At 36.6% G+C, this 13380-nt stretch overlaps 1 protein-coding gene across 1 annotated transcript in view; it reads left to right on the forward strand.

Moving 5' to 3' along the window:
- SHOC2 (SHOC2 leucine rich repeat scaffold protein) overlaps positions 1–13179 on the forward strand; it is a 61671-nt gene extending 48492 nt beyond the window's left edge. The window contains exons 4-9 of the mRNA XM_083865896.1: positions 1212–1342; positions 4028–4216; positions 5538–5660; positions 7766–7903; positions 8381–8498; positions 10381–13179. Of these exons, the coding sequence (XP_083722022.1) occupies positions 1212–1342; positions 4028–4216; positions 5538–5660; positions 7766–7903; positions 8381–8498; positions 10381–10589 (908 nt within the window). The 3' untranslated portion in view covers positions 10590–13179. The remainder of the gene's footprint in view (positions 1–1211; positions 1343–4027; positions 4217–5537; positions 5661–7765; positions 7904–8380; positions 8499–10380) is intronic.
- Positions 13180–13380: the final 201 nt, after the last annotated feature.

A 13380-nucleotide genomic window follows, 5' to 3' on the forward strand; every position in this document is an offset into this window, starting at 1 on the left:
GAAAGCTTTTCTCTGCCTAGCAGACATACTCTCTGTTTACTTCTTCCTTTGCTGTGCTCCAGTGACCTTTGTATAAGTGCACATGCATAGACACTAATACAGCCTTCAGTTAACGAGCAGTTAGACTGTACATATTAAGGACCCCTTCATCCTTTAAAATGACTTCTGGTTATTCATCCTACCTTTTGTTAAATCCTGTGTTTCCTTTCTAATGTGTCTGTCTGGTAGTTCAATTTGCAGAACAAAGGTGTTGTTCCATGGGTGGCTGTAAAAGCCAGTGTAACACAGCAAATGTTTTGTTCACAAGCTCCCCCAGTGTGAAGTCCATACCTGCACAGACACCTTTTCTGACTGTAGGGATGAGCCAGAGGTCAAGTTTCTTTGTACAATTTGACACTAACTTTTCAGTGAAGTTCAAGGCCTTGCTACCTGCAGGAGAGACTAAATCCCCTGCACCCTTTAACAACAACCTTGAGCAGCTGATTTTGGTCTTTAGTACTTGTTGGTAAAGGCTGGAGCTAAAGGGAGCTTCAGATGGGAAATTTTTAAGTTGCAGGTTTCTCAAGATTTTTATTCCCTGACAGAAAGACATATCAAATGGGACCACAGCCTAGCAATATTCAGAAATATTTTTACATTCACTACTGTCCAGATTTTCGTGGACTTCCTCCAGACTTTTCCTTGAGTATCACTCAAACACTTGGAAATTTTGGGGTTTTTCCTATCACCTATTAAAGGCTTTCTTGCTTTTGGAGGATGATAAAGCTATGTTTTTTTTTTTTTTTTCCCTGCAGAGGAAATTGTTTTGCCAGGATCTGAGTTGTATGATGCACACCCAGGTTCTGGTAATATGAGTCATGGCATTGAATGATACTGTCTGTAATTTTAAAAAGTCATTTTGGGGACATCTGGAAAATGATAGTATGATAGAAAGATCAGGATAAAAGGACTTTTACAATAGGACATAAGCTTTGCTTGTTTATCATATTATGCAGAACCTCAGAATAATATATTTAATATACACAATCTACTGTATGGTTGACTTCAGCATTGGAAATCTGTGTATCTCCTGTTTTGGGATGATAGCTCCGTTTCACCATTTGAAATTTTGAAGTGTAGAGTGAGAGGCAACAGAAGAATCGGAAGTCACACCTTGTTCTGTGCATTTGTGTGATTCTCACAGTATAATAACACCTGTTTTCTACCCTTAGGAAATCTGTCCAGTCTAAGTCGTCTAGGCCTGAGGTACAATAGGCTGTCAGCAATTCCCAAGTCTTTAGCAAAATGCAGTGAACTCGATGAGCTGAACTTGGAGAACAACAACATTTCTACTTTACCAGAGGTGAGGAGCAGAGGGAATGGACTGGGGAGGGAATGCTGCTGGAGGGCGGTAAAGGGAGTGGAACATGGGAAATTATTTAATCTTGTATCTTAACTCAGAGAAATACCCTTTGTTTTAACCCAAAAGTAATGTGAATTATGTCAATCGTGTAAATATTCCTAATATATTTAAATCAGTATAGAAGGACTAATGTCATACAACTTGAGTCAAAACTGGGAGCAACTCATGTGGTTGTATTTGCTGTCCTGTATCTTTAGAAAATCTTAAATAATGAGTCCAGATTCCCACCTTTCAATCTAGATAAGTGTTTCTCAGTGTTTCTGCTTCATGAAGTGCCTAGAAGTAATTGCTCAGATGACAGAAAAAAAATCTGATGTGATTGCTTCGTATTTTGGATATTTATTCAATTTCTTTAGAACCTTTTAATATGAAGACTTCATGACACAACATAAAGTTTATAGTCTCTCCTGTTTTAATGATGGTCAAACTGCTTTCCTAAGCTATCATCACCATGACCCAAGATGTCTAAAATACTAGTATAAAATGAGTTAAAAGGTTATCTAAAGATGTATGTAGCAAATTATAAACAGAAGAAAAAAGTGCACTCAGAATTAGTCACAGCATTTACAGTAACAAAGGGCAGTAAGTAACCAGTTTTCTACAGATGAATTTCTGAACTCAGCAATGATAGACTGAAACAGAGAATTTAATAAACGTTTGGGCAAGACTATAATTTAAGAAAATGCTAGAGTGAAACTACCAGGCTGCTTTTAGGATGAGAGCTAAGCTAGCCCACCCCACCCAGACATATTACAAAAGCAACAATGGTGTAATTACAAAAAGCTAATGTGAGGGATGATTACTTGCTTTAAAACACGTTTATAATACAAACTTCTTTGTGACTGTGCTGCCTTCTTCAGGTATATTTGCCAGTGATACATTAACAGTTAAGTTTGCAGAAGTGTATAGTTTATAGTGTAATCTGTTAAAAATAAGAACTGTATTTGTAGAAGAAATTTCTGAATTTCAAAACATAGCTGAAGCTGCTGACACAATGCCTAATAAATATTTTATCTTAAAAGGATGGGCTGGAAGAAGGCATCACTGCCACAGCTCTCATAGATGTAAGAGCATTGTTTTCTTTGTACTGCTAAAGCTCTCTTGCTTCCCTTCAAATGCATTTAATTACTCTAGGCTATTAGAGTGATTTAGCTAACATATTTTAGATTTTTTTTTTTTTTTTGGTATACAAGCAGACTTCAAAATCAGCTTTTTGAAATTTCAAGATCCATCTGAAGCAATAAAATGTGTTAGAGCTCAGGGACTGCCTAACCCTAGGACTTAATATCTGTTAATTAAGAAGTATAGGTAGAAACAATATTTCCTAACCAAAGATAATACTAATTAATGATTAGGTTAGATTAATACTGATTTGAAGATCCATTATTTCATCTGCAGGGGGGAAAATGCTTCACTGATATTTGCTGAGATGCCCCCAGTGTCTAAAATTTTAGCCAGGGCATGTAGATAAGTCCCTATTATATACCATTTCATTTACAATAATGATAATAAACTATTTATAAAAGTAGCCAGAGCTTTCCTGGTGAAACAGCAAAGCCATGTTCTTAAAGCGTATTTACAGTGAATATGGAGCTCAAATTGCAATCCAGAAATACTGACATTAGGAATATGGTTGGAATCATTATCTTGTTACTGCTCATTCCTGATTGCAGATGTTGCATTATTTATGGTATGTAATACTATGCATAAATCTCCAATTTCTGTAATACTTAAGCAAATAGGGCTGGCTTCAAGTTGGTGTAGTAATAAGCAAAGGTGACACTTCAGCAGTAATTTAGATCTCATTATTCATCTCCACAGTTCCAACAACGTGCTTGGCACATAACTAACAGATAAACTGAGATATGGGCTGCTGGGATTTTAAAATCTAATTAGATTGTCAAGAGAAATGAAAGTCTGGATTCAAAGGACAGCTGTTGCTATCCAGTTTAACTACAGACTTCTTTTCGTTTTTTAAGAGGGTGGGGGGAATGGTGCAGTAACTACTTAGGAATATTTTAGAAAGAGGGAAAAACAACTGAATTTTCAAACCCATCCTATTCTTTTTCTCTGTCTGAGATTATCTGAAACTATTATGGTATAATTACAAGGCACTGACAAGTTGTGATCCCAATATGGATTTTTATGAGGCTACCAAAGATTGTACTGTATCAAATGCCTCTTTTGTGAGCTATTGTATGGGGTTGATATTTCTTTGGGCCTTGTTTGGATGTGGGTGAGCTGCTGGAGCCAAAATAGCTGCTGGGGATGGACACGCTGCCCCAGTGTTCCTGGAGCAATGTGTCATTAGAAAAATTGCTTTCAGAGGAGAAAATAGTTACCAAACCTCCCAAACTTGTGCTTTTAAATGTGGTATATTTGCTTTTTTTGTATCTGTCAGCATGCAAGGAGGAAGGGGGAAATAAGGTAGTGGCTGATGATTATGAGCAGAGGTTGTTGCTGGTGGAAGTTTTATCAAATTTAACACTGGTTTGTGTGTTGCAACACTTCTTCAGGGAATGGACTTGAGGGGGAAAATACATTTTTAATTAGACCCATAAGGGAAAAGAGATGCATTCAAATAAATCTGTCCTAAGTTCTTGGGTGGTTTTCTTCTTTCTACAGGGTCTTTTATCCAGCCTTGTCAAACTGACTAGTTTAACATTGGCCAGGAACTGCTTCCAGTCCTATCCTGTGGGTGGCCCGTCCCAGTTCTCCACAATCTACTCTCTCAACATGGAGCACAACCGCATCAATAAAATCCCCTTTGGAATTTTCTCTAGAGCTAAAGTATTAAGTAAGCTGAACATGAAGGTGAGGCACAGAAACATGCTACTGTGTAAAATCAATGAGGAGCACTGTTTGGTGCTCCTTGAATTTTGGCAGACTTAATAATGTAAGGAATGAATTTATCATGCTGAAGTGGATGGTGCTGCTATCACATATATAAATAATTCTGTATTAGTCTAAAATTGTGCTATCAAGATATTATTAATTTGTCTTTATGTTTGTTAGTTAAGATTTTGTCACATTTGCTTGAGTTTGAGCAGTGAAAATAAGAAAGCTGCCTGCAAAGTTCTTGAATATCCACATGGGATATGACACAAGCATGTAGATTAGCTTATTTTTCCCTCAGACACTGTTACAGTTTATATTATAAACAGAATTGTATAAAACAATTTTTTATAATATAGTCTTTCAAAACCTAAGTCTAGGGACTTTTGGAATACTTGAAGAACACAGCAAGAGAACTTTTAAGTGTGCTAATATGGTTAAAGTAGGGAAAAGAGATGATATTCTTCTATGAATAGATTTATTTCAAGAAATGCTTGAGCAGTAGCTAGGCTCAGCCACTGTTTTAGAATACACTTTGACACAAATGAATCCTCAATTTGCATTAAGTCCAGTTTTTTATCACATACCTCTATTTGTAACTTTGCCTGTTAACCAGAACTTTGTATGACCATTTTTTAAAAGATTTTGTGGTGTCTAGTCTAAATCAAATATTTTAGAAACATTTTGAGGAGTAACATGTTCAGAGTAATTTCAGATGCTTTTACTCTGAGCCATTAAAGTATATGGGTGTTTTTTTTTGGTTTTTGTTTTTTTTTTTTTTTTTTTGGTTGTGGATTTGTTGGGGTCTTTTCCCCTCAGTGGGGTTCTGGTGGTTTTATTTAGTGGTGGTGTTCATTCTCTTTGTTGGTTTGTTTGGATTTTCTTTTAACTCTATATATTTTTAGGATTCAAACATTTACTGATAGCACGTTTATCAGTATTATGGTGAACTTTCTGTTCTTTTTTTGAACCCACCATCCATTGTATTCAGCAGAAATAGGACAAAAAAAAAGTGTTAACCACTGTGTGAGATCTTGAGAGTTGCATCATTCTAATTTTTCCACTTCACTTCATATTAGTAACAGAGAGTCAATTCTGTAACTCTAGGTTGGTAACACTAATATTTGGTGGAGTTTGAAAAAAAAAAAAAATCGGCCAATTACCAACATTTTATTCTTCTGATTTCATTATCGACTATGTTGTTGTGAAGTATTTCTGTTAGCAGTTCATTTATTCTGTCAGATGCCTTCCCAGCTTCTTGCAAGGGCAGACCCTAAATGTTTGATATGTTAAATCACAGGACAATCAGCTGACGAGTCTCCCCCTGGACTTCGGGACTTGGACAAGTATGGTAGAGCTGAACTTAGCGACTAACCAGCTCACAAAAATCCCTGAGGATGTATCTGGGCTTGTTTCTCTTGAGGTGAGAAGAGTATAAATTGATAGCTAAGTGAATACTTGCAACATAGGGATTCTCTGCTTCAGGTTTAAGTAATATTACTTTTGGGTCAAATAAAGCTAAATAACTACATGTATCTGTGCTGTTTAATTCCCTGTTGCATTTGTTTGTGGCTGTTGTCAACAGCTTTTGAATGTTGTTCTTTAGGCTCTCGATGAGTGTGCACAAACCACTATGTACAGGGGTTTTTTTAGCCAGGTAGAAAGAAATTTTTTCTCAACAGGAATTAGTGTTGTAAATACAATGTTGCTGAACTCAGTTCAATTCCTGGAGACCAGCCTGGAAGCAACAGAGATCAGAAAAACATAATGAAATGTTTGACAGCTGGGGGTGGCTTAAGTGAAGCTCTGTGAACCTTGTAGGCAGCCAGGTGGGAATTCTCAGCCTTTGTGGGGGAAGAACTCGTAGGTTAAAAGCATGAATTAAACCTGCTCTGTCCCCTCATCCTGTTTCTCAGGGTACCATCAGCAGAGACAAATTATTGCCTTGGAGGGACAGAAAGATAGAGGTACTTGTTTGGGCAGTTGAGGGGACTTTGTGGGCTCTGTGAGCTGGTGGGAAAAATCCGCTGAAGAACTATAACAAATGGCATATTTGAAACTGCGAATTTCTAATGTGACTTCTTCTGGGAATATTTAATTATTCCTGTTGTGTAGGGCAAAAATTATGACAGAGTAATAGTTACTTAATTGCCCAGTTCCCTTTTAAGTTAAGGCTGTGGTTGATGTGATTGGGAAATTAGTAACCTCTAACAGCTGGGTTTGCTGGTGGTCTGTCAGCTGCTGAAGCTGGAGAGCTGCTTGGTTTGCTGACCTGTTACCACTGTGTTTCTCTGTAATTAAAAAATCAAATACAAAGAGCTGTTTGGGCGGTGTTTACACAAAAGTGAAGGTTCCCACAGCAGTGCTAAGTCAGCTGCATTGCACGTAGGTAATACTGTCTGTTCCTGCCTTTGTTTCTTGATATGTGATTAAAACATTACTGTTCTCACTGTTCTATGCATGTTGTAGTGCATAAAGGATGGCCACTGAAATGCTGCTTGTGCTCATCCTCAGGCATTGACTTTTTTTCCACTTTGATTTTCACTTTGATTCTCACCGTGTCTTTATTTTGTTCCTGCCTGTGGTGTTTTCACATTACATGAAGCCAGTGAGGGTTGGGATTATTGGTAGAAGACAGGCACTTGCAACCTTGGCTGCTTGTGTGTGGCTGGCACGAGGGTCCATGCTGACTGCTTTTTCACATCCTCATGTTTCAATGTGCCTTCTTAAAGAACTAGATAATAGTATTGTTTAATCAGTAATTAATTACCTGACTACTCACGGCTTGATTACTTCCAAGAACTGCAGGATTTCTCTGGAGGAGAAATGGTGTATTAGGAGAAATGGTGTATTAGTGTAACCCCTGTTAACTTGCCTGTGGAATAATGAATAACTCTGTTAACTGACCCTGCAAATAAGGATATACTTATTGAACCTGGGGTATTTATAATTTAACTGAGAAAAGAGGAGAAAAACAAGAGGACAGCACTGTAGTAGGTGTGGGTGTGTGATGGCAGCCCATTTTGGAAAGCCGGTGTTCTGCTTAGGTGCTCCCATCTGTGTGTTTATTTGCTGCTGCTCCTAACCAAAGGGGACATAGGGAGACGAGGAAGTACTAAACTTTTTAAGGAGAACTTGGCAAGCACAGCAAATAATGTGAAACATGATTATGAGATGGCTATAAGGAAGCATAACAAAATGATAGGCAAATTCAGGAAGAAATTGTTTTTCTTTGGTCATTTGAAGAAATAAGGTTTCTATTGTTTTTGCTTTGCATTTATTATTACGTATACTAATATTTGAAAGAAGTATATCCTTAATGTATGTATTTGTATTATTAAGGACTTCAAAAAGTTGTTAAATCACTGACTTGTTTTATTTTTTTAATTTTTCAACTACTTCCTTAATGTAAATATAGGCTAATATTGGACTTCATTACTTGAAAATATATTTTAAAATTTATCTTAATCTGTTATTTACTTACTGTGTTGCTGAAATTCTGTGTTTGCTTGTTGTTTCTTTTTTGAGGTTCTTATCTTGTCAAACAATCTCCTAAAGAAACTTCCCCATGGAATTGGAAATCTGCGGAAACTCCGAGAGTTAGATCTAGAGGAGAACAAACTGGAATCCTTGCCAAATGAAATAGCTTACCTCAAGGATCTGCAGGTGAAACAATAATTGCTCGAGATAAACATCTTACGTCCTTTATTTACACTATGCTGATTTAATTGCAGCTTGTTGGATGAGTGGAAACTATTTGAGACTGGACATAGAAACAAAAGTTAAGAGTCTCCTGCAACTCCACCCACAATTAGTCCCTATTAACTGTTCCCCAGCTTTATTAGTCAATACTTGAAAAAGATTTTAACTGCTGTACTATGAGTGCAGTACTACCCCAGGAATTATTTCAGTCATGCTAGTGAAATCTTCTATGTTTACGCATGTGTTTCATTAGGCACCTTTTTATTTTTACCTTCAGTGATGCTTAATAGAGATTTGAAATGTTGCTGAGTGGTTGAAATTTTTCTTGTTCAAATTTGGGAGAGTAGAACTCCTTCATTTGTCAGCTACATGTCCTGTTACTTGCTGTCATTCCAAGCAAAAATCATTAAGCTAATTTGTAAAAATGTGTTTTTCCCGTAGAAATTGGTTCTGACTAACAATCAGCTGACCACCCTTCCCAGAGGAATTGGTCACCTTACCAATCTGACGCACCTTGGGCTCGGAGAGAACCTTCTCACACACCTTCCTGAGGAAATTGGTAAGATCCCATTATCTGGTTTGATGCAGTGTGTCTGGGCAAAGCACATATCATAGCTAGCTATTCTGCTCATCAGTAAAAGCCACAAAATTAATTTGAAATTTCTAAATATGTAGAGCCTGATGTGAAGCATGTGCCACAGGAGCAGCGCTAGGGTACCATCTTTATCTTGCTGAACTGTAGTGGAAAGGATGCACTATTTTCTTTCAGTTCTGCTGCAGAAAGCTGCTGAACACACACCAACTTGTAATGGTGACATTCCTTATCTCCAAATTCTCCCACAATTTTTGTGTTATCCATGACTCCACTTCATTAATCTATTCTTGGAGAGAGAAAGGAAGTGCACTGATCCTACTCTAATGCCATGATGTAGACAAAACCCTTGTGTAAAGTGTAGACTGCTTAAAGCAAATGTTTTTCCTGGTAGTCCTGCACACACTTTTATTTATAGGCCCTCATATTGTTTTTCACCTTGATGAGGTTAGAAAAGGAAATGGAGGAAATCTACAAAAAGAAAGGAGGGAATAGGATTTTTTTTTTTTTGGCTTACCTGAGACATTCAGACTAGGTGGGTTTCAGAGCATCTGAAACTGAGAGCCCATGTTTCTTCTATAAATGGTTTCCATGATACTGGTCCAGAGCACCATTCTGAGCACTTAAGTTAAAATCTTAACGTTTGGGCTTATTATGGAAGAAAAAATGATGAGACAAGCTACACCAAGAAAAATGTGGTCAGAAACAGTGATGTGCAGAAGAAGAAGGCATGGTCTGTCTGTCACATCATCTTTGGTGAGGAGCCATTACAGCTGCTCATCTTCTATGTGCCTCAATGTGAGAAAAACCTAAAATAATCTAAACCCAGGGCTTTGTAATTTATGAGCTAGTGGAGAGAGTTTGGATGCTGTGGAAACAAACCGTGGAGTTAGAATCAGTAAGAACATTTTAAATAGCATTGTAGGAGTACAGTTTGGTTATTAAAGCTGGTTGTCTTCACAGATGAGAGAATAGTTACTTTTTGTCAGGTGTGACTGTTTCCTGTATCCTGCTATCAACTGTTTCTCATTGTTTCCTCTATAGCGTCTCCTTTTGGTTGGTTTTCCTTGCCATGAGTCCTGCCTACTGCTTTCTCTTGTGAAAGATTAAATTGTCTCTTAGGTTATAGGAGATGTTTATGGTACATGAGATTGGAAAGTGGGGAATATTTTGGGGAGGACTTTTATGTTTTTGAAAGGAGGAATGGAAGTCTTAAGAAGAAATTGCTCTGTTCTCCATTGCTCTGTTCACTGCATTGCAGTGTCTGTAGTAGAGGCAAACTGCAAAATTTGAATTCAGGAAAAAAATTTCACACTTGTTAGTTCCGTTTAAGAAATTTGTAAGTTAATCTTTATGTGCAGAGAAGTCACACTCTTCTGCTTTTTTCCTGCGACACCTGACAGTTATGGCTTCAGGTCTTTAATATATGGATTCTAATTACATAAAAGGAATGGCATAGATATTTTTAAAGAGAGACTACATCCTGTATGGTATAAGTATTTCCAAGGTCCTTTTGAATGGATAGCTGTTCCATGTTGCCTGCACTTGCATAGCTCTTGAATGGCTATGGTGAAGTCTCTCTCAGTTCTCTTACTCTCTATAATTGCAGTTCATGTATTATCTAAAGGAGATGCACTAATGGATATTTTTACAGAGAAACTAAAACAAATTGGCTCTTGCTTAGGTACTGGTGAACAGAACTTGCTGTGCTTGAGAACGGGAGTCTCACTGACTCAAGGTTCTGTATAGGAAACAGTCTTCAAGTGGACTCAGAGCATCTGTCTAAAAAAGTTATAAACTGCATGAATCATAAAGATATTACTACTACTTATTATTTTATTTTAACCAGGTACACTGGAGAATCTGGAAGAACTGTATTTGAATGACAACCCCAATCTGCACAGCCTTCCCTTTGAGCTGGCTCTTTGCAGCAAACTGTCAATAATGAGTATTGAGAACTGCCCGCTCAGCCACCTTCCACCTCAGATTGTTGCAGGAGGACCCTCCTTCATCATTCAGTTCCTAAAAATGCAAGGACCATATCGTGCCATGGTCTGATGCTCATCGACTTGTCCAATACACTGTACAAAAATACAAACTGCATTAATGTTGTAATTGTCTGTATATGTATATATAATATAATATATGTGGTTTATATTATATTATATATATATAAATATATAAATAATATAAAAAGGCAAATTTAAGACTGCATTATGTGTTTCTGCTAATAGAGGAATCATAGCCATTTAGATTTTTTTTTTTATTCTGTAAAAATGCTTGTCTAAGTTTTCTTTGCTGAACTTGATGGAAGTTGTCTGAATAATCTGAAAATGCCAGTTCATTTAAAGCAATTGCCAATGAACTTAAAGTTTAAATTTAAGGGACAAAACCAGTTTTGCTTAGATTTACTTTCAGTTAAGAGAAATGTATAACCTTTATATAATGAACTTTTCTGTTTTGCTCTCCCCCCCTTTTATTTTTTTTTTTTTTTTTTTTTTTTTTTTTTTTTTTTTTTTTTTTTTTTTTGTGTCAAAACCTGAAAGGGTCAAGTGCCCTGAGGTTGTGATTTTCTTTTAACTTATTTTGAGATTTGAAGCAAATGGTGTTTTTATATTGTTTACAGTCAGAGTAAATCACTGGATTTTGTTTTATTCTGATTTACTCTGTTTTAATCAATCATATCTAGAGTTTATATGCCTCTGCTGATGAATTTTTATCAACCAGTTTGTATACTAAAAACATACTCATCAGAACAACTGGCAGGTGAAAAGGATGCAGTCAAAACACAAAGAAAAGAAAAAAAAGCTTGAATTCCTTTTAAGTCTTGCTTCCCTGAGTTATCAGTTGCAGGCATAACATATCTGAACTGAGCCTTTTGCAGTTGGTCTTTTCTAGCACAAGTAAAACCTTTTCAGATTGGTCAAAATGTGGAGTATCCTCAGTGAAGAGCGGTTTTCATTGTGTGGAGTAACAAGTCCATGAGGTCTAACAGTACAGTTAAGTGACAAGGAAATAATATATATGTACATTTTTATTACAATGTTGAGTCATAAACTACAACAGGCAATTTTAAGGATTCCTTATAGACCTTGTACAATAAATGAATGTGTCTTACTTTTAAACACTGCAATATATGTAAGTTTTAAGGTTGGTTAACAATGTACTATGGTTTTATATCTTGACTTGCCTTGTACCTCCTTCCATTATGGAACTTCTGTGTCCAAGCACAATATCTTCACACTGTGCTGTTTTGCTGCTGAACTAAATGCACTTTTCCCCACAGCTGGGGCACTTGCTTCAAAATATTCAGTTCAGTATCTTGATTATTCTTTTTTAACTTCATCCTATCTGTTTCAGTATTAAACCGATCTATTAAAAAAGAGGCACCTTTTTCATTTGTGCAGAGATGTTGGTAGCTCAAGAGAAACACTGTAAGTAGTGGACATTCAGTTTTATAATGAATTTCTTGGCTGTTTAGAAGGCAGAAGATGCTTCAGGGAGATTTACACTATTGCTGCACTTGCAGGGCCAGTTGTCCTTTTTCAGGAGGGTAAGAACTTGAGGCAGTCACATTCCATGGTTACCCAAGAACTGTTCAGTTTATATTCACTGGAATTGCTGCTGGGGTAGTGTGACTTACAGGACTGTACCTTTTGCACAAAATTAAATCAATGGATGCCATGAGAAATCTGTTTCACATGCAGAAGTTTGGGAGTATTATTTCTGGCTTTCAGACGTGCTTATTTAGACATATTTCCTCGATCTACTTGCATTTTGGTTTGTTGTATGTCTTTTCATTAATAAGGAGTAAGTTTTAAATGGAAGGCAGGTGGAGATATAAAACCTTAGAGGGCTTAAACATGCTGTAAAACTATTGTAGATGTCACTGGATTTTACTAAGTAATGTTCTATTCTTTCTCACACACTCTCTGTCTTTTCCCCCTTCCTTTTTTTTTTTTTTTTTTTTTTTTTTTACATCTACTGTAGCTTTTCAGTTTAGACTTTAGTTTATAAAAGGCTAGTTCCATACAGTTCTGCCTGAGTTAGTCTTTCTCAGCACTAAGATGTTAAAATATGAAGATGCTGAAATGCTTAGTATCAAGACTGTAATACTGAATATACTGCAAAGTCCGTGTTTGTGCCCTCAGGTCACTAGGGGGGAAACTGGTTTGATTCATATTGTTCCTTAAAGCAAAAGTGGCGACCCCTTGTGTTTCCAAACGTCTTGGTCTCATTCCCTGTCTGCTCCTCAGTCCCGTTTTTATAAGAGTTCAAGGGATTGAATTTGTTTAGTTTGTAAATATGTTGATTATTCACCTTGTTAAGGTACATGGTTAATGACTGTATGATTGGAGCTGACCCTCTCTCACATAAATTCCTGTGGAGAAGTTGGCTACCAAAATAGTGCTTGTTACACTCACTTAAAAACAAGCTATTCTTTTCAGAATAAATAGGAATAAATAAAGCTATGTTTTAATTCATTACTATATTAAAAACAGGATATTTTTTTCAAACTATCTTTGTACTAGTATGGTTGTTGCAATGCCAGAGAATCCTGAGCCCTGTTTTAGGAGTTTAATTTTACACACTTTGAGGTGAATGCTTATTTTTTCGGTGTCTCAAAGGAGATTTGAATAAGAGCAGTGTGAGAAGTCAGAAGAATTTGAAAAGTTCTTTAAAATTATCTGAAAGCTTAAGTATTAAATATCTGGCACAGATTGGGAATACAAGCATATAAATCCATACAAGTACAATACATGGATTTGTATCCAGATCTGTGCACAGATCCATATAAATCCATCCATTTTGATAATTCAAAATAGTCTTACCTCCTGAAATAACAGAC

This window comes from Zosterops lateralis (genome assembly GCF_965231275.1).
Source record: "Zosterops lateralis genome assembly, chromosome: 8".
Classification (NCBI taxonomy): Eukaryota; Metazoa; Chordata; class Aves; order Passeriformes; family Zosteropidae; genus Zosterops; species Zosterops lateralis.